The sequence below is a fragment of the Tenrec ecaudatus genome, chromosome 5, assembly GCF_050624435.1.
Source record: "Tenrec ecaudatus isolate mTenEca1 chromosome 5, mTenEca1.hap1, whole genome shotgun sequence".
Lineage (NCBI taxonomy): Eukaryota > Metazoa > Chordata > Mammalia > Afrosoricida > Tenrecidae > Tenrec > Tenrec ecaudatus.
Window position 1 is genome coordinate 18,811,462 of NC_134534.1, and position 27,993 is coordinate 18,839,454.

Consider the following 27,993-nt stretch of genomic DNA (forward strand, 5'->3'; position numbering starts at 1 on the left):
TATGGACAATGCCCTCTTAAGGTTACCTCTAGAGTAATTCACACCTGGTGGAAGATACTTTGGATCACGGATGACAATGAGGAACTTAAGTTCAGCTTCCCTCCCACAGCTGGCTGCCTTTCATCTCACCCTTTCCCATTAGTATATATCTCATTAGTATATATCTCATTAGTATATATCTCATTAGTATATGTCTTACCCTTTCCCATTATAGTATTCACCATGGTAAAAAAAAAATCCACTCAAAGCCCCCAAGAAGTTGGGTACTTACCCCCCACGCCATAGGCAGAACATGAAGAGGGGTCACAGTATCCAGGCTGGCCAGAAGGGCCTTGAGGTCCAGGCACCCCCAGGTGTCCTGGTGGCCCCCTTGGTCCCGGAGATCCAGGTCGTCCAGGGTTGCCAGGTCGACTCTCCCCTGAAGGTCCTAAGAAGCACCCACAAATGAAAACAGTTTGGGTTTTGTTCTGAATCACAGACGAGCTTTTAGCCTGACAAGAAATAAACTAGCTCTATAATAAAAATGAGGAAAGTTGAAGTGAACAGAGAAAGTTTAGCATATTGCCAGTGGTTTCACAAGAGTCCTCATGTATTTGTTTATCGATTAAGTCAAATAAAAATAAGACCCCCCAAAAAGTAAACTCGTTCTTACAAGAAGAGCAACCTGAGGCGCCTGACAGCGAGGATATCCCGTGTCTGCCTCCTACGGAGCTCTCTATTCCTGTTCGCATTCACGGGTTGAGAATCGTACTGTCATCTCAGCTTCTCCTCAAAGTCAACGCTCGTAATTAGCCCAGGAATGGGAAACAACACGGATTACTTTTTATTATCTCGTGGACATTGAGGGCCAAGAAACACACTAACCTGTGTGATCTAAGGTCTGGAATGAACAAACTGCAAATCTGAAGGAGGGAATGGTATCAGAGCTTAAATTGTGAACACCCCGTTTGCAGCACGCTATGGCTGATACTAGAAACTCCAAATCCATTTGTGGGGTCCCCATATGAATAAGCCTCCGGTGAAGCCCCTCTGACCACGGTCCAGGGATGTGAATAGCCTCACTATCAGACAGAGAGCATCGTGAAATCAATTATGGCAGACGTAATTAGGCTAAAAGTTATATCAGTGTTTAATATTTTCTGCTTTCTTTTTTTTAATTGAAGTTTTTCTATATTTTCTCCAGTCATTGTTGTTGGGTATTTCTCTTGACGGTTTGCTTCCCGTTTATGTTTTGCATGGACATTAACTGGATGAATAATTCCCTGGGAGAAGGGGAGGAGGGGGGCAGTGGGGAGCTAACAACCATGAGCATGAGGAGAAAATGGTCTCAAATTGATTGTGGTGATGGCTGCACAACCGTCCTTAATCTGATCCATGGATTAAATGTCGTGATATATGAAGTATGTGTCAATAAAATTATTCTAACAGTGAGTCACACGTGCACAAGCACACGCACAGGCACACAGATATGAACACACTCAAACCTCGCCCTCACAATCTAGTTCTCAACCTGTGGGTCCTGACCTCTTTGCGGGTGAGGGGGGAGTCCATCGACCCTTTCACGGGGGTCGCCTGAATCATAACAGTAGCAAAATTACAGTGATGAAGTAGCAACAAAAATAATTTAATAGTTGGGGGGACCTCCACAACATGCGGAACTGTATTCAAGGGTTATGGCATTAAGAAGGTTGAGAACCACTGGTCTAGTTAAAAGAGTCACCTGAATCAGTATTGGCTTGGGATTCCAGCTACTTAAAATAAGTTCGAATGAAACTGCAAGCAATTATGCTGGAGGAAACCAATGCACAGCCTGCATTCGAGCTCAGTAGCCCACTCTGCAGTCTCTGTAGGAGAAGCTGGTCTTCCATCAAGAGACGGGCCAATAAGATGCGAGGCTGAGCAACAACGGGAGGGCCATGGACAAGACCAGTTTGCCAGGCTGGGCATTTTGGGTTGTATGTTTGTTTGTTCTCAGGTCTGACTCCAATCATGTTTACAAGGCACACTTCAACCAGAAAAGCCTTCAACTGGAACGGGATGAAAAAATCTGAGCAAACATCCCTTATATTTAAATAGTTTCATGGCTGTCAGGTACATTCAATTCCATTCCATCCACACCCTCCAAGCACCCACTCTCTGTGAAGCATGGTGTCCCATTAGGCCCTGTGACATTCTAACACATTAGGCAAATACGACTATTTACATTCCAAATGGATCTCTTACATTAGGAATAGTTTTATAGCCAAAAAAATCCCAAAACATCCCAAATCATGATTAGGTTGTAAAGAAAAAATCTGGAAAGCATTTGATCCAGAGTGGTGCAGTCTGTGATGGTAAAGATAGAGTAGGGTCTCACATTTACCATTCTAACCACACGTTTGGCCATCTGGAGACCAGTCCATAAGCACATACCAATGTACCAACACACAAAACGCATTCAGGAAGACTCCCCGTTGTGGTTAATTGTTTCAGGTGCCACCACATCAATTCCAACTCATGGGCCTCTTGTGTGACAGAGGTGAACCGTCAGGCAGCGTTTCCTGGCCTGTGATGTTAAGGAACGTGTGGAGCTTCTAGCAAGTTGGTGGTTCAAACCTGGCTGCTTTGCAGAGACTAAAGAAGAGGAAGTGTGCTTCCATATGGGGCAGTTCTCCTCTGTGCTGTGAACAGGAATTGACTTGCTATCAAACCCTTTTGTTCGTTCTGAAGCCAACACCCACGCATTTCATCTGACATCCCATGTACCAGGGAAGCAGATCAAACCGTTTCTCCTGTGGAGCCACCAGTGGGTTGAAGGATCACCTATTTCCAATCGCAGGCAAGCGCTTAACTCCGGTGCCACCAGGGCACCACAGCAGAAAGACTAGGGGTCACCACCTAGCCACGCTTTTCTCTGGATCTCCCACCCTCCCTTGCAGTTCCAGCCCGTGCAATATACGTGAGCAGGACGTGTGTCAGTCCTGCCGAGGAAAGTAAGAGTCGGCGTGTCTCCTTCACTGATCTCTGGGAGGCTGTCTGTTCCATAAAGGAGGCCACGGGTCCCCAAATGAAGGAGAGCTGTCATACCTACATAAAATATCGCCCGACTACGAAAGAAACCTTGATTCGTAGTGGATCAACACATTACGTATTTGCAATTCATTTGCTGCTACTCGTCGCTTGTCTCTGAAACCCACAGCCGCAGTTCCACCCTGTCCTGTGGGGTCACTCTGTGGCAGAACTGACTCGATGGCAGGGACTTAGCCTCATAGCTTATAGGAGGCCTGTTGGTGCAGTGGATCAAACCTACAGCTGCTCCAGGGAAGAGAACGCAAGCTATTGGCTCCTGTACAGTCAGCCTCAGAGACTCAATAGAAGGTCATTCTGAATCCGAGCCTTGTTGACGTAGTGCGTTACTTGTTGGGCTACGAATGGCATGGTTAGTAGTTCAAAACCACCGTCCTTTCCTCAGGAGGATGAGGATGAAAGAGGAAGCTTTCTACTCCCATAAAGAGTTAAGGTTTTAGAAACCCATAGGCGCAGTCCTACCCCATCCAATAGGACAGATTGCTATGACTTGGCTTTAGCTCGATGCCAGTGAGTTCATCTGATTTGGTATGGACTGGAGTTGATTTAATGACACTCTTTTTGTTGTTGTTGTTTATAGAAGCCCTGGCAAACAATGCTTCATCTCTTGGCTCCTATTTGAAAAGTCAACAGTTCAAAACCACCAGCCCCTTGGGAGAAAGAGGTGGCATAAAGAATTCCATATACATTTAGAGCCTGGGAAACCTACAGAGCAGGTGTGCTCTCTCCAACCGGGTTGCCATGGGTAGGCACTGACTCCACTGGGCTGGGTTTGGTCTTCTTTTGGTTTGTACTCATACTCATACCTAGAACTCATACAACTCCTACCCTACCTGAACTCACACAGATCCTACCCTACCTGAACTCACACAGATCCTACCCTACCTGAACTCACACAGATCCTACCCTACCTGAACTCACACAGATCCTACCCTACCTGAACTCACACAGCTCCTACCCTACCTGAACTCATACAACTCCTACCCTACCTGAACTCACACAGCTCCTACCCTACCTGAACTCATACAACTCCTACCCTACCTGAACTCATACAACTCCTACCCTACCTGAACTCACACAGATCCTACCCTACCTGAACTCACACAGCTCCTACCCTACCTGAACTCATACAACTCCTACCCTACCTGAACTCACACAACTCCTACCCTACCTGAACTCATACAACTCCTACCCTACCTGAACTCATACAACTCCTACCCTACTTGAACTCATACAACTCCTACCCTACCTGAACTCATGCAACTCCTACCCTACCTGAACTCACACAGCTCATCCCCTACCTGAACTCATACAACTCCTACCCTACGTGAACTCACACAACTCCTACCCTACCTGAACTCATACAACTCCTACCCTACCTGAACTCATACAGCTCATCCCCTACCTGAACTCATACAACTCCTACCCTACCTGAACTCATACAACTCCTACCCTACCTGAACTCATACAGCTCATCCCCTACCTGAACTCACACAGCTCATCCCCTACCTGAACTCATACAACTCCTACCCTACCTGAACTCACACAACTCCTACCCTACCTGAACTCATACAACTCCTACCCTACCTGAACTCATACAGCTCATCCCCTATCTGAACTCACACAGCTCATCCCCTACCTGAACTCATACAACTCCTACCCTCCTGAACTCACACAGTTCATCCCCTACCTGAACTCACACAGCTCCTACCCTACCTGAACTCACACAGATCCTACCCTACCTGAACTCACACAGCTCCTACCCTACCTGAACTCATACAACTCCTACCCTACCTGAACTCATACAACTCCTACCCTACCTGAACTCATACAACTCCTACCCTACCTGAACTCATACAGCTCATCCCCTACCTGAACTCATACAACTCCTACCCTACCTGAACTCATACAACTCCTACCCTACCTGAACTCATACAGCTCATCCCCTACCTGAACTCATACAACTCCTACCCTACCTGAACTCATACAACTCCTACCCTACCTGAACTCATGCAACTCCTACCCTACCTGAACTCAGACAGCTCCTCCCCTACCTGAACTCATACAACCAATGAGATCACAGAGTATGCTTTCAAGTTTATATATTGCATTGTTAATAACCAATTAACCTCCCAGTAAAATGATAAACACAGCCATTCTGTTATATGCATCTTAATGTAATATGACCATTTTCTTCACATTGAATGCCAGTATATATTTTTTAAAATAGGACTTATATATCTAACAGCCTCGTGTGATGTAGGTTCAGTTACCTGCTGGCCCAGGGGGGCCTCTGGGACCTTGGGTTCCAATGCCTGGATTTCCTTTTTCTCCTTTGATACCAGTTAGACCTGTTTGAAAACAAAATGAAAACATTCTTCAAATTAAATATGGACAGTTCTATTTTGCTGGGCCTCACAGGGCCTCTCGTCTGAGGACGATGAAAGCTCCAGGTGATGGTTAGCCCTGAGCTTTTTCACTCGATCTGACATGAATTCTGCACAATCACATCTGGAAGGCTGACTCTGTCTGGGAGGGGAGTCTATTTGCTGCAGGTCAGAGTTGTCCTTCTCCTTCCCACTGCAGGGGGGCAGCCTGCCAGAAACCAGGCATGCACGGTGTCTTTGCATGCACCAAGCCATCCGACGTGTGCAGCCCGCAGGGCACAGCAACACAATGGAGATCACAAGTGAGCACATCTAACATTTTCCTTGTGGGTCACCCAGCAATATATCTGCAAAACGCATGAATTCCAATTAGGCAGAAAACTGGAGCGCGTGAGTTTCCATGAAAGTTTTGGAAGCTCTAGGAAAGCCTGTGTTTGATTTGGCTGATTCAGCCCCATAAAAATCAAAACCTATTTCTGTTGCTTTTCCATGGAACTGACCTCTTATTCCAAATAACTTATGGGGCTAGTAACAAACTATAGATTTTCACAGGCTGAAAAACCAAGGCGCACCTCATGGCCAAACAGGTTCACTGACAAGGTTACTTGACAGATAGGAGCATGAGACAAGTCTCCTCACACTGGAGGTGAGGTGGGGGTCGGGGTGGGGGAGGTGGGTGACTGCTGTCTGTTTTCATGTACAAGAATGCTTTGAATGTCTTAGTTTTATACAGCTACTCAGAAGTCATGTATGCATTGGCAACCCCTGGAAAGGAACATGCATCAATAAAAACAACCGATCTGATAGGAGTTCGGCTTGCAAGTAGGGGCTATGGTGGCACCAAAGGTAAGATGTTCGGATATTAACCAGAAGGTCAGTGGTTCAAAGGCACCAGCTGCTCCACAGGAGCAAGACGTATGGAGTAGTTGACTTCCAAAGATTACAGCTTTGGGAACCTTATGGGACAGTTCTACTCTGTCCCTCAAGGCCGCTGTTGTTTGGGGCACCCAAGTGATTTCATTTATTTTTAGATTCCAATTGTTTTTCTTACTATGAAAGTATTCACTTGAAGCAAATGATAAGATCCAATAAGCCAGACTGTCAACATTCTAAGCACATAGCATTGTGGTTTACCGTATAAAAAAGGAAAGAAAATTGCTGATACACATTTTGTTCAGGGAACAGTTGGTGAAGAAAGGACGGATGAGCAAGTAAGCGGGGTTTCTGGTTTTCCTACACTGCCCGTCTGACTGGCTCTGGATCGAAAGTTTCACCATCTGTTCTGCTCCTGAGGGTCACCTCTGGGCTCAGGATACACACGGCACCTCTAACAAGTTAGCGGTCCTCCAAGAGGGTCTGCTCACCACTGGGCTTCTCAAACACAGAGGCCTGTTTAATGCAGCCTTGGTGGTGTCCTTTGAGCTCAGAAAAGAGCAGGTGCGGGGTGTTAAATGTTCAGCCATCTGAAGGGTAATGACTTGTCTCCCTGCCTGGAAGAAAGAGGAGTGATGGAAATTGAGGACACATGGAAACAATGAGTACCTTGGACTAATGGGCCACACCAACATCAGTCTCCAAGGCTCGGAGACCAGAAGAACTAGATGGTGCCCAGCCACCACTCCGGATGCTCTAAAAAGGACCACATTAGAAGGTCCTGGATAGAGTGAGAGGAAAATGTGGACCAGAACTGAAAATCATCAAAGAGACCAGACTGGACTGATGTGTCAGTTAAAGAATGGTACCATCCTGGAGACGATGGCCTGTACATACTCTGCAGGTCTGGATCTGACTCCCTCCCATGGTCCACTGTTCAGAGATATAACAGACAGATCGAATTGACAGAAACGACTGGTGAGCTATGCATATAGACAAAGCAAGCCCTTCAGCTAACACACCCAAGGGCAGTGTTCAAAGGAGATTCGAAAGAGGAGGAATGGAACTAGGAAACACAGGGAGGAAGTAGGATAAGTGGGGATATTGATATTGAGGGGATTGTAATAAATGAGATGAAACAAAACGTCTAGGCACGTAAAGCTTGTGATCTGCTCTGTCCACTTCCCACCATTCACAACAAAACATTTGTGAAGGAAAAGAGAGGGTCAGGGAAAGACCAGGGGCACGAAACGCGCCCCTGCAACCACCGCTTTCCACCCTGGCTCTTCTTCGGTGCTGAGAAGGGGGAGACACTGGCTTCCTGAAGGTGAAAATAGAATCTGCTTTTCCAAGTTCCAGGAGTGCACGAATCACAACGGATGACTACACAATAGAAGTATGAAACGGGAAGCAAATGTTTCTGGACGTGTCTTCCATCTCGGTCTAGCTACTTCTGCAGGCAGTGTTTCCGGCTCTCTAACCCTTCCCTGAGAAGTTCCCCGCTCTGTGAAGTTCCACCATGTCCAAAGAGCAGTGGGCATCCTGGAGGAAAGCAAATGGTGTTTCTTGAAGAGGTTCTTTGAGTGTGGGGAATAAAATGAAGGCTGAAAGGGGCAAGGTGCGGGCTGTGAGTTGTATGGGGAAAGGTACGCCAGCAAAGCTCCTGTAGTACAGCCTGAGTGGGTACGTTGTCACGACAGAGAAACTGTCCTCCATGCCATATTCCTGGCCTGTTTCTCACCAAAGCAAGTTCCGCTTTTCTTAAAACTTCTTCATAACAAATGCCCCCCCACAGTGTGTCCCTCATAAAAATCTATCACAATTAGTATTTTGGAATTAAAAACAAACAAACAAAAAACTGTTGCCATAACCATCCGAGCTAACCTGTCTTCCATGAATTGAACTGGCCCCAGAGATCTCCTTATAAGCCCCTATTTTTATTTTTTTTAAATAATTGTATTCAGGGCTCATACAACTCTTATCACAATCCATACATACATAAATTGTGTAAAGCACATTTGTACATTCATTGCCCTCATCATTCTCAAAACATTTTCTCTCTCCAGTTAAGCCCCTGGCATCAGCTCCTCATTTTCCCCCTCTCTCCCCACTCCCTCCTCCCTCATGAACCCTTGATAATTTATAAATTATTATTTTATCATATCTTACACCTCTCTAATGAAATTAGGAGCCCTGCTAGCATGGTGAGCTGCTTACTAAAAAGTCACAAGTTCGAAACCACCAGCCACTCAATGGGAGAAAGATGAGGCTTTTTACTCCCCCAAAGAGTTATAGCCTTGGAAACCCACAGGGGCAGTTCTACCTGTCCGACTGGGCTGGAAGGACCGAGGGCGACTGCATGGCCGTGAGTTTGAGAATGAACACAGACAAGGCTATTGCGGAGGGACCTGCCTGCAGCTGTCCCGGATTGCTGACAGGCTTGCCTGTGCATGGTTTGGGAGAAACAGGGGGGTGTAAGAACTGGAACCCTAGAAGCTGGACTTTTTGACAGGCCTGAGTACTGAAAGCCAACCTGAGCAAGGCAGTGGGGTAATTAGTACTGTCGCTGCAAGTTTACTTCTCGGCTCTTCACCATTCCCTCACTTACTGACACTGGCGTCACGGGGCGCTTCGGGGAATTTATTGGGAAATGCCTCTTCTGGTAGGTCTGGAGTCACTTTCCCCACAGGGAACCACTAATTTTTAGAGCACAAAATAATATACCCATGACTAACGCCAGGCTGCTGCTGATTAACTGCGAGTCATCACGCACAGGCCCGCACCGCCCCCTCCCCCGCAATCTCAGGGTGCCAAAGGATCCCCGTGGGAAGAAGTATGGCTCCTCACTGCGTGTGGCTTTACAGTAGAGGACGTGGAACGTGGGTGCCACAGGATGCCCAGGGAAAGAGTCTCTGGGATTAGCCTCTGGTAACACATTCGTGGTTCATCTTCTGCTTATCCATAAAGGAGCAGCGTGGCAAAGATGAACGGACAGAACATCTGACCACTTGAATCCTCTAGTTATGTGGGCAAAGGAGTCCCAGGGTGTAGGGGTTAGGCGTTGGGCTGCTTAACTGCAAGATCAGCAGTTCAAAACCACCAGCCACTTCTGAGGGGCTTTCTACTCCCATGAAGAGTTACCGTCTCAGAAACTCACATGGGCAGTGACCCTGTCCAACAGGGTCAATAGAAGTCAAAGTTTGCCCAGTGGCAGTGAATCAGGTTTTTAGGAGGTTAGTAGAAGAAAATAAAAGAAAATACATTACACAACCCTGAAAATGTCTGAGGGAAAAAAAGAAAAATTATAAAGATGCAACGATATATTAATCAGAAATTGTGGATTAAATTATCTTTTAAGTTATTACATGTCCCAACTACACATAGGCTTATGTGCCAATTAATATGTGTCCACAGACTCCCTGATGGTTCTGAGACAGGAAAGGTATGTTCCTAACATCGAACTTTGCCCCTAGTCATCTCTTATTGGACTGGAAAAAAACATGGTGGAAATCTATATTTAAGTATCTCAGAAAGAGGACAGAACTTAAAGGGTGAGCTCAGAGACTTCAGATCTCAAAATAATCAACTTGAATATGGATCGGTGGTTAGATAGATAAAATAGACTGTATGTAAGTATATAATTTTTGATCAACCGTGTCAATCTTCATTAAATGGGATGAGCTTCTTCCTGGAAAAGTCAGCCCGTGGTTTTCCATGAGATGCCTGAGGGCCATGAGACATAGGTACAACGTCGTTCTTTACAGACAAAACCTACTCATCACCCACCTTAGGGGCTTTCCACAACAATCCTTTTCTCAAAGACCCGTCCTGGGGCCCATGGTGGCTAAGGTGAGGCTACCTGAGCAAAGTGTCCTGCCCTCGTCCCAAAGGCAGGGAGACTCCAGAGACTGCCTCTGAGTGCACAGGCAGAGCCAGGACGGCTGCAAGATGGCACGGACGGTCTGTCTCATTCGTGGCTCTGTCCCCTGCTGTTTCCATGGTGTCTTCCACGGAATATGCACTGAACAAATATTTGTTGAGTGAACCCAGGGCGGAAGAGTGCATGCATTCTTTGCTTCCAAAGTGTCGGGGTCTCCTTCGATAGCACTCCTCCCACTGCATGGATGGCTTTGATGTCCATCGAGCTCCAGAACCAGAAGCCTGCTGACTGCAGAGATCATCCTTTATCATTCCAGCCTCAGAGCCAACTCGAGCTGATAGTGGGGGCCCAGTAAGGGCCTGGAGACTGACCGGATTTTAGAGTGCCTAAGTCAACGGACAGCCACACGACAGAAAATGCAAACGTGAACTTTGGAGGACCAATAGACATCGTTTCTTAAGCCAGGGCTCACTTTTACTTCATCACTTCTAGTTTATGTCAACACTGCTTTCCCCCAAGTTCCTGATATAGCAACATCAACACAGAGATCGATATAATTGGTTCTAACTAATTTTAAGGTTCTATAATTTTTTATAAATCAAATATGGAAGAAGAGTTCACTAATGAAAGTGTAAATTAATTAGTTCATTTAAATGCCCTTAATTTTCTTAAGGAGCAGCCAAGAATATTTAGAGTAATTACATAGAAGCTTCTTCTATTATTTGCTTACTCACTCGTTCATTCATTTATGATACAATGGAAGCTAGATGACTTCTTGACACGGAGGTTATAAAGGGAATTCAGACCTGAGAGGTGAATTTAAAAGCCCTCTAAGCCAAGGAGTACATTTCTTAAAAGCCTCCTATGCATTTGATGGAAGGAGCCCTGGAGGTGGAGTGGTTATGTGTTAGGTCATTAATTTCAAGGTCAGCACTTCAAAACCACCAGCTGCTCCTCAGCAGAAAGAGAAGACTTTCTACTCCCATAAAGAGTTACAGTCTTAGAAACCAAGGGGGCATTTCTACTCTATCCTATAGGGTCATTGTGAGTCAGAATCAACCCGATGGCAGAGAGTGAGTGATCTGTTTGACATTGGTTCTATGCTCCATATAGATTCTGTAATGTTTTCCTCATCGTAAAGGTAGCGAGTGTTGCCCCATTTTACAAATGATCAAAGTCAATCCTCATATTCTTTTTTTTCATATTCTATAATAAGAATCAAGTCCAACCCCACGGCTCTGTTCTCCGCTCTCCATTATAACTGTTTAATCGGACGATCTGCAAGCTGCTATGCAGAGGCACGGGAGCAATGCAGAGAGGCCACAGGAGAGAGGAAAGGAAGGCTGAAAAGGAGCCCCGTGCGGGGCGGGCCCGGAATCCAGCCGTGTGCACAATCTGCATTTGCTAGCGAGCCGCCTGCCCCTCTGGGAATCCGCTCAGCATGGACACATATCTAATTAGGCGTTCTATGATGAGCAAGGAGCGAGAACCATTGTCTTAGGAATATATAGGCCCACAAAAGAAATAAGGTGGGTATACAGAGTGAGAACCACCAAATGAACCTTGCACACCCCACAAGAATAGAAGACAACTCGTATGTGCACATGCGTAGCCAGTTAACTCATGGTTTCATAACAGTCCAAGCCGTCTAACTAACTCCAGAGCTAGAACTTGTTGGTTCGTGAAAGAAGACGCTTGCCTATTTTAATTCTTCATTGTATTCCCAGTGCCAGGAAACTCTTGAGCACTAAATAAATATCCATTCAACAAGTGGGTGGGTGGATGGTTGGTTGGATGGATGAATGGATGATGGTTGGATGGACAGATGGATGACAAAAGAAATTAAATGCAGAAATGATAAAAACCCAAAACGTGACTAGGAATATACCGAGATGCCTGCAATCACCTAAGTTTTAAATGCCAGGTGCATTTAAAACACTTTATCATCATGAGAACTGAGGAGACAGACATTACTATGAACCTTAACGAAGGCTGAGATAAAGAGAGGTCAAGTAATTTGTACCACCCCACCCCCCAAAGCTATGCTGAAGTTCTCATTCCTTGTATTTGACCTGTGTGGAAAGAGAGTTTGGGGAAGATGGTGTCAGTTAGATTAACAAAGTCACATTGGAGTAGGGAAGGTCCTACTTCAGTAGGACCAGTGTCCCTAAGAAGAGACAGAGAGGCACAGGGGAAAGCCAGCCAAGTGACAACATGGGCAGGGATTAGAATGAAGCAGTGGCCAATGAGAAACACCAGAACCTGGGAGAGAGGCATGGAACAGACTCTCCCTCAGAGCCCCCAGGGGAAACATAACTTGATTTCAACTCCCGGCCTCCAGGACTGCAAAAGAATAGATCTCTGATGTCTTAAGCCACTGGCTGGCGCTGCTTTGTTATAGCAGATTGGGACACTACAGTGCCTACGCCTAAACACCTAGCCATCCGGTTCCTGGCCTCTCCATCTGAACCTGGACCTGGCTGGAGGCAGGGCTTCCTGTCTTGACTGTTCTCATTCCAGGCTTCCTGACCTACCTGCCACCGGTCAGCTGCACATCCGCCCCTCACACATAGCAGTCCGCGCTGGCTTATCACCTCACTTCCCCACCTCATTCTCTAGGACGTGCATGCTTGCTGTCGGCTCACGAGTAAGATCCGGGGCTTATTTATCCAGTTCACAGCTGACTGCCTATCCAGGCTCTGGGAACTGTCGTCTGTTTCCTATTTTCTTGATTTCCCTCTTGGACTCTTTGTGGAGATTGCTGACCCATTCCATGGCCTCCTGACCACCCTGGACAACGAGCCTCGCATGCTCCTCCACGGAGCCCAGCCTCACTCCTCCTGACCCCAGCCATTCTGAGCCACTCCCAGGACCTATGCCCAGGCACATACACAGCGCCAGGGAAATGCTTTCATTGTAATGGGACCAAGAAGTCACGGAGCCCATGAGGCAAAGCTTCAGCTATGTTGTTATATTGTCTGTTGCCTGGGAAATGTTGGCGACGAACTGGGAATATAGTCTGTTTCTTATTCAAAACATGTTTGATCGCCTGCTAGGTGCAAGGGCCTGGACAGCTTCAAGATAGTAGGTTAAGGGGCCTCGATTCGTTCGTATTTGGGGCCCTCTACCAGGGTGTCGTCTCTGCTAGTTCTATAGGCTGGGCCTGCAGGACAGTGAGACACCGGGAGGTGGCCCAGGTCACAGGTCTGTGATTCAGCTAATCCCTGAAGAGCAAGGAACAGAAATAAGGGGGCAGATGGACCCTGTGGGCAAAGGGGGACCTGGGGAGATTGCACAGGGCATGTCTGCGTTGTTGGTGGTATCAGGATCCATGTTTGCCCACGGTGCCCCCGTCCCATCTGTCAGAGGAGAAGCCTCCCATAGGGTTGGTTCTGTACTCTCCATGGAGGCAGACCACCAGGCCTTTCTCCTACAGATCTCCTGGGTGCTCACCACCCACCTTTTAGATACCAGCCAAGGGCTGAACTGTTAAGCAGCCACAACGTGTTTGGGGCATGCTGGGGGTAGGTGGGTGAGTAGGGGTTATTATAAATGGTTTTCTTTAGACAGCTGCAGTTTTGGGTGGAATGGAATAGGAGGCTAGTCTCAAGTACCCCATAACAAGCTTTGTGTACTATGGAGTTTGGGATTGGTCTGTCACTTACATGAGCTTTTATATACAGTGGTTCTCAACCTTCCTCATGCCATGACCCTTTCATACAGTTCCTCATGTTGTGGTGACCCCCCAACCATAAAATTATTTTCGTTGCTACTTCATAACTATAATTTTGCTACTGTTATGAATCGGGCGATCCCGGCGAAAGGGTCGTTCGACCCCCAAAGGGGTCATCCCACAGGTTGAGAATCGCTGCTCTATAATAAACAATTTCTTAAACCTAATCTTGGATTTGACCTCTTTTTCTTAAAGACTCACTGCCATTGAGTCCCTTCTGACTGGCAGCAACCTTGGAGAGCAGGGCAGAATTGGCCCCTGGGGGGGTTTGAGACTGTAATCGTTTGCAGGTATAGAAGACCTCCTATAGCAGTTGGTGATTTTGAACTGCTGGCTTTGAGGTTGGTCGCCTAGTATGTAACAGGACCCCATTATTTTAAGCTTCAGGCCCCACAAAACCTGTGTCGACCCCTGCTGGGTGCCAAAAAGCAATATAATTCACTGAGGAAGGCTGGCTGGAGTCCCACGATCTCCCAGCAACAGACATGGTGCTAGGAGCAAGCCAGCGGGAAATAAGCTGACTTGTTCATCCAGGTTCTCCAATGGCCAAAGGACGCCACCCTCAGATCACCAGCGAGGCAACCGGATCTTTAGAACTAGAGGTTTTGCAATCAGTGGATTACAGTCACAGCAATAGGGGCCACTGCCGTTTAAATTCAACCCCTTCCGTGGTGGCTGGGAGAGAAAGGAAGTAGAGCAGGAGGAAGGAGGAAGGAAAGAGAGAGGGAAAAGGCTGACGAGGCAGGCCATCCAACCATGCAGTGCCTGCCAGGAAACTCTGGTCCTTCACAGGTTCTGGGCTACCTGCATGCCACCGACAGGAGGGACAAGACACTCAATCTGGTACCTGGAATTCTCATCTTCGATCCACTCAGGTTGGCCATGGATGTGCGTGAGGATCTTCTGGGTAAAAAAGAATATCAGACCAAATGCCAATTGGTCGCTTTCCACTCTCAAATGATGATCGTTTCTCCTGAAATGCCACTGTGCGATTTCAGCACTATTAGGAGAAGTATAAATTATACAAACTTAGCAGAAAAGGGAGCCAACTTTCCTGGCTTCAGCGGGAATGCTTTAGGTTCATCGTTTGCTTGATTATTCAACCAGAGAGCTTGGTCTCCCTTCTTTGCAGAACGGGAAGCGATACGAGACTCCTTCCTCAGAGAACGGAGTTGTGTTAGGGCACTGGGGAAAGGCCAGGGTTACAGAGTTTTAAACAAAATAAACCAGGGGAGCCCATTATTAAGATAGATCCATCTTATACCTGAGTTCCTCGCCATGGTTTTCCAACCCGGTGAAGAAAATACAGAAAAATCTAATTACTTTATTCTATTTATTTAGTGATTCAATGCCAATGCTACATCTAGAATCAATGAAAGTGGGAAAGGTTAATGAATGTATCTTTTCTATTTATGTTCCCACTAGCTAGAAAAGGGCAGATATTTTTTAAGTGACTGCTTTGAAATCCACATTGCAAAATTAGTTGAAAGTCATTTATAATATAAACAGCTAATATAAACTGTTATTATAAACAACTTGAGTCTTATCATATGAACGAGGACATGCTCTACTCCCATTTCACATGTTTATGTTGAAAGCTCAGAAATTTAGAAAAGACCAGGGTACATTCTGATATTCAGCAGAGGAGCTTCGTGTGTGGTGTGTGTGTGCGTGCGTGTGTGTGTGTGTGTGTGTGTGTGTGTGTGTCCTCCCTCGGGATGAAGATGAGACTCTCTACTCCACAAAGAGTTACAGTCTCAGACACACACAAGAGCATTTTGACTTTGTGTTATAAGATTGCTGCGAGTCAGAATTGACTTAATGGTGGCGACTTATTGTTTTTTTCCTTTTAGGTTATATATATGCATAAACATAGTTTACATATAAAATATCTGACTAATATAAATATATACATACACATATGTAAACTCTAAATTAACCCTCACAGTCACTGAGTTGGTGTTGACTCACAGTGACTACATAGGACTGAGTAGAACTGGCCCGGTGAGTTTCTGAGACTGCAACTATTCATGGGAGTAGAAAGCTTTGCCTTTCTCTTGAACAGCAGCTGGTAGTTTCCAACTGCAAACCTTGCAGATCGCAGCCCCAGATGTAACCACGATGCCACCAGCCTCCTAAACGCTATCCAGCAAAACTAAGACTACCACTGAACAACTTCACTTTAGATTTCTGCTTAAGTTTATATGATAGTGACTTGAAAGAAAGATGCTGATACTGTTACCTTGGTGGTAACTGGGTATCAACAGGATGTCTCCGGAGTGACGCACTCTATTAACCATGTGAACTTCTTTGTTTACAGGTCTAGGGCGAGTGAGCAGTGATAGCCAAAAAGCTGGCCAAGAAGTAATTAAAACATATCATTAATGAGTCATGAAGCAACTATTGTAGTTCAGCCATGATGAGGAATAAAAAAGGAAATATGCATGACTCTGGTCTTTGGAGAGGCTGTAACCTCACTGGTAAGAGACGATGGATGGAAGCACAATCATGAAGGCTCAATTCAATACAGCATCTTCTGTGTCTTCTACCTGGTGTCTAACAGCATGTGCCAGATGCTGATGAGGTGAGGATTGGCTCACTTATCACATATTTGTGCAGTTTTGTGGGTGAAGGGGTTCACATCTCAGTTGGAAAGACCGACAAGTCCATCAGTAATTATGCTGTAACAGGGAAACACTGAGACAGGGACACGTGCTTGGGACTGAGGGAGCACACATCAGGGACAGCTGACTCAGCCTTGACTCCATTCAAGTGCCTCCTGGGAATTTTCAGGGTAGAAACTCATGCGCTGACCAAGCAGTCAACCATGATGAGGAAGGGGTGGTGTGGAGCGTGGCTTCCATGATGGGTTTGAACGTTTGAGATTGAAGGAGCCAGAAGAAGAGGAAGAGGAAGCAGGTTCCATTTGGGGAGGCAACCCTATGGGTGACAGAGCAGAGCTGTTCCACAGAGTTTTATTTAGTCGTCGTCAAAAATCTCTACAGAGAGATCCTGGTCATGCCTTAGCTCAAGCACTCGGATGTTAACCAAAAGGTGGGCGGTTGGAAACCACAGAAGGCAGATGTGGCAGTCTTCCGAAAACCTACGGGACAAGACCATCGTGGGTCCACGGACACTCTGAGTCCGAAGCAACCCAACAGCAGTGCCTTTGCTTTTTTGGAACTCTTGATGAAGACAAACCACCAGGCCTTTCCCTGGAGGCACCACTACGCAGGCTGAACTTCCAAACTGTTTTGCATCACCTAGAAACATATGGCAGGAGCTCCAGTGGTGGGTGTAGTGGTTACACTTTGGGCTTTGATCCGCCTGGTTGGCAGTTCAAAACCACCAGCAGCTCCTCGGGAGTAAGACCGGACTTTCTATTCCCGTACACAGTCACAACTCAAAAACACACAGGCGGGAGCTATGAGTCAGCATTGCCTCGATGGTAGTGAGTTAGTCACCTGTAAACACTGGACTGAAATTCAAAGCAATGGTCTGCTAACAGAAACTCTCCAACATAAGATTTTCAAACGTTCTAAGTTTCAGAAACAATGATAATAGCTTCTGTGATAAAAAAAGAACAAAATAACTCATATTCTACTCTTTCCAAAGGATGAGGGCATTGATTTGATTATAATTGTAATTTGCCAGTAATTTTTTTTCTTTTTAATAGCATGTGCTACCTTCGCCGAGAAAATGATCTTAATCCTGGCGATACTTCATTCGAGAGCAGAAACGGACAAGATGTTCGTCTTCTATAAAAACTCATTTTCAGTGGAGCCTACTCTTTTGAGATGCTTAAGACTACGAGAGTATTTCTCTCTACAAAGCTCCATCTGGCTTTGAAATGTTTTTAAAGGAGACACGCGAAGAAACACCCCCATTTAAATGGGGAAACCAGACCGAGCACACGGCGAGCCAGCCCTTCCCAAGGTCCCTCAATTTTCAGTTTCCTAGAATTCTCGCTGCTCAGAATGGTTCTTGGCGAGGCAACATCACCTGGCTGCATTCGGGAGCCAGCCGGCTGCGGTTCCGGCGGGAGGTGTGTGATGGCTTAGAAATATGCTCGCACAGTCTTTGAAACTCCTTTATCTGAAACGTAGCTGCTGATTCTTCTCTAACAGAGCGACGAGTGGACTTCGGGGCTTGATATTAACAAACAGAATATGAGGGGGCTCCACAAACGTTCAGGGGAAAACAAAATCCAAACACCACGGAGTTTTTGAACTCCAAACTTGTTGTTTATGGTGAAAGGAAAAGCTGGTGACTTATGAGACTGAGTGAGGCACTGTGGCCTCTGTTTCCTCTCTGTCTCTCTCTGTCTCTTGGGGGACTCTCTGCGGAAAATGGCTGCCACGTTGTAAGAATACTTGAGCACGTTACGGAAAGGCCGACAGGGTGAGGAGCTGACATTTCTTGCTAGGCACCAGTGAAAATCTGAACTGTTGACCAACCAGCACGTGAGTTAGCTTGGAAAGGAAATCCTCCAGCGGCCGACATACTCTCAGGGGGCAGACGCCCTGGATGCCATCTTGACCACAACCTCTTAAAAGCCAGAGACATGTGTGGCTCTTCTTGGGTGCTGTCCAGTCAGTACCAATTCATAGCAACCGCCACCAGCACCCCCGCCCCCAACAGATCAAAGCACCACGTGGCCCTGAGCCGTCCTCACAATCGGTCCTATGCTGGGGCCCATGTAGTGGACAGCGTCAAGCCATCTGTCCAGGGTTTGCCTCTTTCTCGCTGCCCTCTGACTTCTCCAAGCATGGCGTCCTTTCCAGGGCCGGGTCTCTGGAGCATATCAAGATACGTGAGCTGAACTCTTGACCTCCTCGCTGTGAAGGGGCCTTCGCATTGCGCTTCTTCCATCTTCCTTATTCGGTGTTCATTTTGATGTGTCACAGGGGGTGACTGATACTCCAATCTCCTGACCCACAGCAACTCAGATCCTACGTGCACTGGATGCATTTGAATTGTGGTGCTGGCAGTGTGTGTGTGTGTGTGTGTGTGTGTGTGTGTGTGTGTGTGTGAACATGGGCTGTCACAAGGACAAACAAACAAATCTGTCTTGAAGGATGTACAGCCAGAGGTCCCTAGAGACCAGGTTAGCAAGACTCCATCTCGCACACTTTGGGCGCATTGTCAGGAGGACATCATGCTCGGTAGAGAGGGACAGGGAGATGGAAACAGTGGGCTCAGGCACAGGAGCAATGGTGAGGGTGACGCAGGACCGGGCAGGGTTTCCTTCTGCTGTCCACAGGGTCTCCGTGGTCCGGCACCAACTCGATAATTTTTTTTTTTTTAGTTTTTTTAATTTTTATTTATTTATTTATTTTAAATCTTTTTATTGGGGCTCATTAGTTCAAAACTAATTTTACTTCCATATCTCTACACATAAGTTTTTCTTTGCAGCCATGATCAACATAACAAGTCACTCTACAGTAGGAAAAAAAAGATGATTCATAAAAGAACAAAGAAGAGGTATCCACTGCCAATGCCTTAAGGTTATGAGTGTTTGGAAAACTCTGTCCATCACATCTTTAGAAAAAGATCTTGTTCGAATGGACCCCCAGGGTAAACTGTGTCAACGATGTTTTGGAAAGGTAAAGAGGAACCATTGTTTGTCAGGAGTGAGCCATCTTTCAGGAGACCAGAGATGGGAGAGGGGGATGCAGAGAAGGAAGAAGGCACACACGTGCTTCAGCAGCGTTCCCCCAGCAGTGAACAAGGAGGCCATAGCACTCACGAAATTGAACGTCAACCCCAGTACAGAAATACATGGAAAAGATGTAGATATTTTACTGCTAGTCAGGAAATGATACCCAAAGCTCCACTGGCCCTCTAGCTACAGTCAAGTTGACTTTAAAAATTAACAAGAGGTCATTTTTACAGGAAGAAGCCAGATCACTAAGTGCACTAAAAAATTCAGGAAATGACCATTATTCTGAACGGGTTGATTCTTGGCTTTGCGTTTCTTCAGAATGTAGAACTCCAGTTTTGTGCCGAATTTATCTGCAACTCCACAGTGCTTTTCAACCCCAGAAATACTGTACGCAAGAAGATACTTCTCTCCCACAGCTTTGGGTCCCTCTGGGGCTCAGTCTTCACTCTGAGTTTCTCAGCCCTGCGAATCGACGGTCTAGCAAGTGTCCTGGGCACGTCGGATTAGCCTCAGTGTATGCCAGCATTCCCCTGACCTGGCGGCCATTTCTAAAATCTTTCATTGATTTTTTTCACAGCAGGAAGAAGCAATTGAATGTCAACTCTAGCACAAAGCATACATACATGCACATACGTAGTACAAACTATAGTAGTACAGGAGTTGTCATTGATGGCTATTAGAGATTAGAGCAAGGGCTGACTCCTTCTCTATGGAGCCCTGGTGACATAGTGGGTTAAGCGCCGGGCTGCTGACTGAGAGGCCAGTGGTTCCAGTCTACCCATCACGCTGAGGCAGAAGGTGCACCTTCCACTTCCCTAAAGCTGTGCCATCTTGGGAACCTGACACATCCATTCTGCTCTGTCCTACAGGGATCCTGTTGATCCAAAGATCCCAGCTCCCTTCTCGGCATGGCTTTGCTGGAAGAGCTCAGTCTGGCTCCATCACCCTCATCTATTCCCCCCCCTTTCTCACATTCTGAAACAAACTCCTTTCCTAAGGCAGCCCCAGAACCTGAGGGAAAGGACTCCATATATATATATATATATATATATATATATATATATATATATATATATATATATATATATATATACATATACATATATACACATATATATATATATCTCCAATGTCACTGGGTGGTATGTACAGAACCTGGCAAATTGGTATATGGCTTTGTGCATATTTTCAATAACAACATTTTTTAAAATTTAAAGGTAAAAACCCCACACTGACCAATTCAATGTTCTTCGTGTGTATTATCTAACGAGACCAGTGACAAATATCATATTGCTAAGCACTTGATTTTTAAGTCTTGTCCTTCTTTACAGTTTGTTGTTGGTAGCGGTTGTGGTGTGGGTCTCCGTTTAGGGCATCCCCATGTACCCAGGAATGTGTGCATCCCCATGATCATCCGAGGGAATGTGTGCATCCCCAGGAATGTGTGCATCCCCATGATCATCTGAGGGAATGTGTGCATCCCCAGGAATGTGTGCATCCCCATGAGCATCCGAGGGAAAGACTTCTCTGATCCATTTCCAAAAGAAGATGGCCAAGTTTTTCTTTCTTGACCATCTTAGTCTGGAAGCTCAGCTGAGATCTGCTCACTATCATAGCAACACACAAGCCTCCAATGATAGAGATGTCCTGGTCAGGATTCAAACCTGGGTCTCTGAGATGGGACAGGAAACTTCTACCACCAAACCATGAGTGCCTCATAATTTACACCTTTAAAAATGTCCACAGCCTCGAGTTGATTCTGACTAACAATGACTGCAGGCTCTCCGACGTGGTAAACCTGCACAGGGATACATGGCTTCATCCTCCTCAAGGAGGCAGGTGATGGGTTTGATCTTGTGGACAGTAGTCCAGCACTTGGACAGGGCTGCACAAATGATGACCCCCTTCCTCACCGAGGGCCGTGATGAGATCTTCCTGTCCACCACAACTGCATTGGTTTTCTCTACAAGTCCATGAGCATTCAGTAGCGGCCATCTTGTACAGTCTGTTGCTGATTGCTTCCTTATCCAAACCACATTTTCTATTGTACCTGAATGAGACAGCGTGTGGATAGCACTGCACACCATAATTGGCAGCTCTATTTGGTGCCTAATAAGTGAAAGCCATAAATAATAGTATTATCTCACATACCGCCAAGCCAAAAGTCTTACATAAACCCCGAATTCAGTAAATATTTGCTGATTTATTATACAAAATGAAACAGATATGAATCCCAGCTGTTACAGATATACAACCTACACATAAAAATTACTTGGATGGTTGCTCTGAACCAAAAATTTCTAAGGAATCTTGGGAAAGGAGCTGCCTAAAGATGAAAATCGGGTATCTCTTCTCTTCTTTGTAAGCAAACAAAAGAAACTGAATTTAGTGAACTATTGACCAGCTAACTTGAAGCTGACTGGTTTAATAGATGGCTCAAAAGACCAGTCTGATCAATGAAAATTTAACTAAACAGAACAGGGAAATAAGCAAGTCAGTCATCTGGGACTGTGACCCAGAGAGCAGAATTAGATTTGAATATGTGAGCCAGGATATATAGTGGGAAACACACAGGTCATGATTCAAGGAGGGCTAAGGTTAGAGAAGCCAGCTCGCCATGGTCACGGTTAAAGAAATAAAAGAGAAACAGTGGAGTTTCTTGGGTGCTATACAGTGAACTCTATTCTAGAAAACTCAGAAGGATCCCTGGTGGTACACTCGTCAAGTGCTCTCAGCTGCTAACTTAAAGGTTGGCAACCAACCCAAAAGTTGTAACCAACCCAGAGGCCGGACAGTAGACAGATGAGGTGGCCTGCTTCTGTAAAGATTATGGTCTAGATCACCCCCGGGAGGGATTCTTCTCTGAGCACAGGGTGGCTAGGAGTTGTAATGGCCTCCATGACACCCAGTCACAGCAATGGTAACCCCAAAGCCTCACCGCTCAAGCATGGTCCACTGGAATCACCTTTGCCCAGGCTCAGAAGGCATTTCTCACTCTGTTTTCCTCTGTCTTTGAGAAATCCAGGATTGTACTTGACTAGAATTTCCAAGGCTTGTCCTGGCTAACTTTCCTCTGGCCTAATCACTCAAGAGTCTGGCAAAATAGGATAGGCTCAAGCTGGCAAGAAAAGGATCAGGACCTCCCAAGACAACCAGGATACCTTGTGACTTGTCCACAGTGACTCAGCCGCTGGCTCTGTGCTCCCTGAGTCACAATTTATCCATTACCAACACCATTATAATAAGATGCCCTGCTGGCAGAGGGGGCTACCTCCCTGCCTGGCAGATCACTGGTGAGTTTCAAGGGAACTGCACCCTTCGGACCATCTGCTGCTTTTGCATGCTGGCCCCTTAGAAAAGAACATCAGGACTGGGTCACCATCGAAGCAGTAACTATTGAGTAAGTAATACCAGGTATAAAGCCTCATGCAACGCATTTCAGATCCAGTCCCTCCTCTAGGTAACCCAGTTGTCTCCTAACACATGGCTGGTGTCAACGGGGAGTGGATCCCATCTTCAGGGGGTGGAGGCACGTGTGCCCTGGGTGATCAAGCAGAGGCCTCATGCAGGAGACAGGAGGGAGCCCGGAAGAGGAAGGTGTATGCAAGACAGGGGACACAGAGGGCATTTACAAAGAGGGTAGAGCACTGGGCACGACAGTTCAGAGGCAACACTGGCACGTGACCTGCTGGTATGCACCACGAATGTACGCAAAATGCTACCTTTCTGATCTCTGCTTTACGTCTCCCAGCTCAAGTCTCACCAGCATGGCTCCCAGAGCCACAGGGAACATTTGGGTGGTTTGCAAATCTCCCTTGAGAACTGAGATCGTAGAAAACACTGATCTTACAGCGGTCTCTTTGTTTTGTTTTGTTTTTTTCTTGGCTAATAACGCAAGTCTCACCTTCCCACCTCTCTTTCATCTGTTTCTGGAGCAGGCAATCTGGGTAAATTATTGAAATGGAGTAGAATGTAGTCAAAGGAGGTTTTATATTTGTAGGTGCCCATGTGGAAAAGACACAATCTTGGCTTATGAAACTATTACAGAAGACGGGGCCTCATGTTAATGGAAGATGAGTCACACACCATTTTTCATTTGAAGCTAAGAGTTGGTACAGTCTCCCCAGGCATATGCGAACCATATGTCAACATGCCCCAATACTTTCCCCAGGGTTGTCTGCTGGTTGTTGCCCAGTCTGGGCACTGCACAAGAAGGGCATCAGCTCGAGGGCCTATACTCGGTATCTGCCGAGTTTCAGGAGAGATGCTGAATCTGCCCAGAAGGGGGCATAGACATCTAATTATCCCAGTAGATGGAGAACCTTTTCTTCATTCATTCATTCACCATGGAGGATGAGTATCTTTCATTCATTCAAAGACCACTGATAGGGGAGTTGGGGTAGGGGGCGTAGTCTTAACTCTCCTTGTCATACAAGCAGGTGAAGATCTTGATTAAAAATAAAATCTTTGTAAATCACTCAGTTTTGTCCATCTCTGGGTAAAACTAAATCAAGAGATTGGCTGGAATTGATTTGTGTGTGGCATCCAATCGAATCCCACTCATAAGGCCCTTATAGGGCAGAGCCATCGAATTTCTTGGCTGTCATATTTATAGGAGCAGATCACTGGGTGTTTTCTGCTGAGGAACTGCCGGATGAATTTCCACCCCTGAACTTACCTTTACCAGGGCTTAGCATTCATTTGGATGGGTTCTCATTGGAGAAATGCCATTGCTAGGCCCTGCTTCTCTGTAACTACTTCAGAGAAGTCCCAGTGAATAGAATGACTCGACTTACCTCGTTCTCCTGGGGTCCCAGGCTCGCCTGCATTCCCGGGGAAGCCTGGGGTCCCTGGGGGTCCTTGTTCACCAGGGGTCCCAGGAGTGCCTGGTCTCCCAGGGTCCCCAGGAGGCCCTTGGATGGTCCGGATCGATGAGGAATGGCTGGGGATCTGGTTCAGGATGGTGGTGAACCGAGCCATGTGACCTGAGACACAACAGCACAAAGATAGCATTCAATGCATGCTCACCCCAAGGGAGGAAAGACTGGGGGGCGGGTAGTATTTGTTATTGCTGCTAGCACTCCTGTCAGACCCCACCGAGAGGTAAAGCACCTCCATCTGAAAGGGAGGGCTGCTCAACTTGATGTGTTTTCTTTGACATTGACTTTTGGAGAATGTCTAGATGATATTCAAGTCACATCTCATGTTTGCAATTCCACAGCTCATACTAGCTACTCCGTAAACACCCCTGAACAGAAGCCATATACTTTATCTTCAACTCCACCCCAACGTTTATTGGGCCCCCAAGCCCAGGCCCAGCTGCTTTTTCCTTTAGCAATGTTGTTCCAAGTTACTTGTCTTTTTTTCCCCAACCCACAAAGCCTGCCCCACCTTCTTGGTCACAAATCCCCATTCAAGTGCTCTGTCTCAAGCTGCCTCTTAGCTGCCAAGCCTTGCTGTAATCAACTTGACTTGGACCGCAGCTGCAGAATCTCCTTGTAGCTTTATCCATCTATGTCTATATAACATACGGGACGGGGGGGGGGGGGGGGCGGTGTCAGAAGAAGCTTGTCGAAAATTTTCATTCCATTTACCTCCAAATTTTTGTAGCCCCTTTGTATATTTATCATAGGTGATAGCTACCTCTATTTCATAGAGTATATAGTTATATAGACACACACAGATGCATAAAGTCGGCACTCTCCCACTAATGCCTTACTTTAGTCAAACCTGAAACAAGGCATTGTAACAATGATAGGTACAGACGTAGAAACTTCTTGGTTCCACGCTGTCCCATTATTTTGTAGCAATTTTCTAGAGATTCTCCCTACAGAGTAAATTTTCTAGATGACTGCTATCTATCCCCTTTCCATTACCCAAACCTCAGTGGAAAGCAGTAACCATTTTCAGAGGACTTATTTTAAAACTCTACCGATGCATTCCTTCTTGAAGCAGAACACAGTGGCTGTCATGAGGAAATGCTCCCCAGGCCCCCCAAGACTCTTTATGTCCCTCTACTCTGGTTCACGCACAGTAAAGCATGTCCGCATCTGCCTCTGCGGCTTTGTCCCCAAACCAGGGCGCTGTCCGTTCTTAGCTCTCCAGCTGTCGTCACACATGGGCCTCAGGCAGCACTAGCTTGTCCTAGTCTAGTGCTTCCCATGATCTGGGGCTCACAACAGATGACTGAACTTGTTGGAAATCACACTCAAGCAAAGCAGTCACCTCCCCTCCGGCTCAGATGGATCAGAGTAGAGCACCACACCAGAGGGCTGTCTTTGTTCTGCTTTTTGTGCTCTGTTTCCGTTTGTTTATCTAGTTTGCTGTGCACAGGAGTGCACAAGTCAGTGACATAGTCATATGGCTCATGTGGTGCCATCATCCGTCCCCTCCTTGTTCCTCCCCCGTTGAAATAAAGTGACGGTCCCCTTAGCTTCGTGTCTCATGGTGCAAGTGGCTGTTGTCCGTTGGACCCCATGAAGACAGTTCTTAAAAGAACATAATGCTCAGGACAGACAGCTTCACTAGGTAAGCTAAACTACCTTTGGTTTTATGAAGACTTCAGGGAATATTTTTTGGTTCAAGGCTGAAAGACTATTTCAGGGCAATAGTCTTGAGGGTGCTCATCGGGTTTCCAATGGCTGACATTTCGGAAGTAGATAGCCAAGTTGTTCTCCCAAGGCACTTCAGGGAAGACTCGAACCTACAACCTACAACCTTTGATGAGCAGCTGAGCACAATAAGCATCTGCTGCGCTTGAGGACTGAGACATCACATTCTGAGTGGGAGCACGACAAGGGGCACAAAGGAGCAAGTCTAGGGGCACGTCAAGGTCAACTGACATCATAGAGCCCACAAAGACAATAGTCTATATTCTACTTTGCTATGTAGCAGCTTAGAGTCTTAAAAGTTTGTGAGCAGTCATCTAAGGTGCAACTCTTGGCCTCTCCCTCTCTGGAAGAAAAGAATGAAGAAAATGGAAAGACGTGTGGAAACCATCAGTCGAGTGAAAAAGGGCCATGCGGACATCAGTCTCCATGACCCTGAGACCGGGAGAACTAGATGGTGCCCAGCTACTGCTACCAGCTGCTCTGAAAAGGATCATGAGAAAGTCTTGAACAGAGTGGGAGAAAACTATGTGGAACGAAACTCAGTCATAAAGAAGGCCAGGCATACTGGTTACATTGAAACGATGCCCTTCCTTACCCTTCTGCTCTGGAAATAAGCTCACCCCCAGAACAACAGACAGATCTAGAAGAAGGGAGAGAGGGGGAAGGACACCAGAGGACCCTGACATCGTGTTTGGGAAGGTGATGGAGGTGCCAGAAAGACAGCCTGAGTAGGCTGGGAATTGGTGATGGAGTGACCTACACCAGCCCCTCGTTCTTTCTATTGGCAGACCATGGGCAGGGTTTCTCTGTGTAACATGCTGCAGTCAGCTTTCATCTGGAAGGCCTTCCTGGAACTCATTCACAAGAATTTGAAAATTGCTCCAGGGAAACACTCTCCGTTGAATCCTCAATTTTAGGCATGTTTTTAACTTTTAAAAAATCATTTATTGGGGGCTTTTTATAGCTCTTATCACAATCCATCCATCCATCCATTGGGTCAAGCACCTTTGTACATATGTAGTCATCATCATTTTCAAAACATTTTCTTTCTACTTGAGACCTTGGGATCAACTCATTTTTTCCTCTCCCCCAAGGCATGTTTTTAATAACTGTATATTTATACAAAAATTTTATTCCATCACGGAATAGGACAGCAAAAACTATGAGATCTTCCTCATAGCTGTGGTCAGTGAGTCATATGACCATTCAACCCTTACAGCCTCATCATTCTCCTGTGGAGGAGCTGAGGGAGTTCAAACTGCTGACCTTGAGGGTAGCAGCTTGCCATCAGGGGTCCTACTTAACCCTTAGGCTTACTTAAAAGAAGATAAAATCAATGCAATTTCTTTGTATATTCAAAATGGGAAATCTATCCAATAACCGAAGACACAGGGTAGGGAGCTTGGATGCATCCTGCCTCAAAAGGGTGTGTGTGCAGTTTCCCCTTTATACTTATTCTAGCATTTGGATTTGAACGGTTTATTTAACTGACGAGTTCCTTCTGATTCGCTCTCCCTCTCTCTCTCATACACGCATTCAGTTTGGGGGATATCACACAGAGTTAAGATGTAGGGACTGCGACACCCACGGAGGAGTATTTGTTTGGGGTTCCGTTTGTCCTGAGGTGTTTGTGTTCATGGAAGCCTCTTCTAATGCCTGCATGTCACCACCCCCACTCCCCAGCCCCAGCCCCTTTATGTCTCCCGCACCGTGAGATATGGGTTTGCTTCAGAATCAAAGATGGGATTAGACTCAAAAAACAGAACCTTCTTGGACAT

General features: G+C 46.2%; 1 protein-coding gene across 3 annotated transcripts in view; it reads right to left on the reverse strand.

Annotated features, from left to right (window-relative positions):
* Window positions 1-27,993, reverse strand: part of COL14A1 (collagen type XIV alpha 1 chain) — a 218,803-nt gene that overhangs the window by 2,240 nt on the left and 188,570 nt on the right. For all 3 annotated transcript variants that reach the window (XM_075549323.1, XM_075549322.1, XM_075549324.1), the window contains exons 45-47: window positions 24,401-24,589; window positions 5,340-5,417; window positions 272-427 (exon numbers count right to left, since the gene is read on the reverse strand). In XM_075549323.1, coding sequence (XP_075405438.1) covers window positions 272-427; window positions 5,340-5,417; window positions 24,401-24,589 — 423 coding nt within the window. The remainder of the gene's footprint in view (window positions 1-271; window positions 428-5,339; window positions 5,418-24,400; window positions 24,590-27,993) is intronic.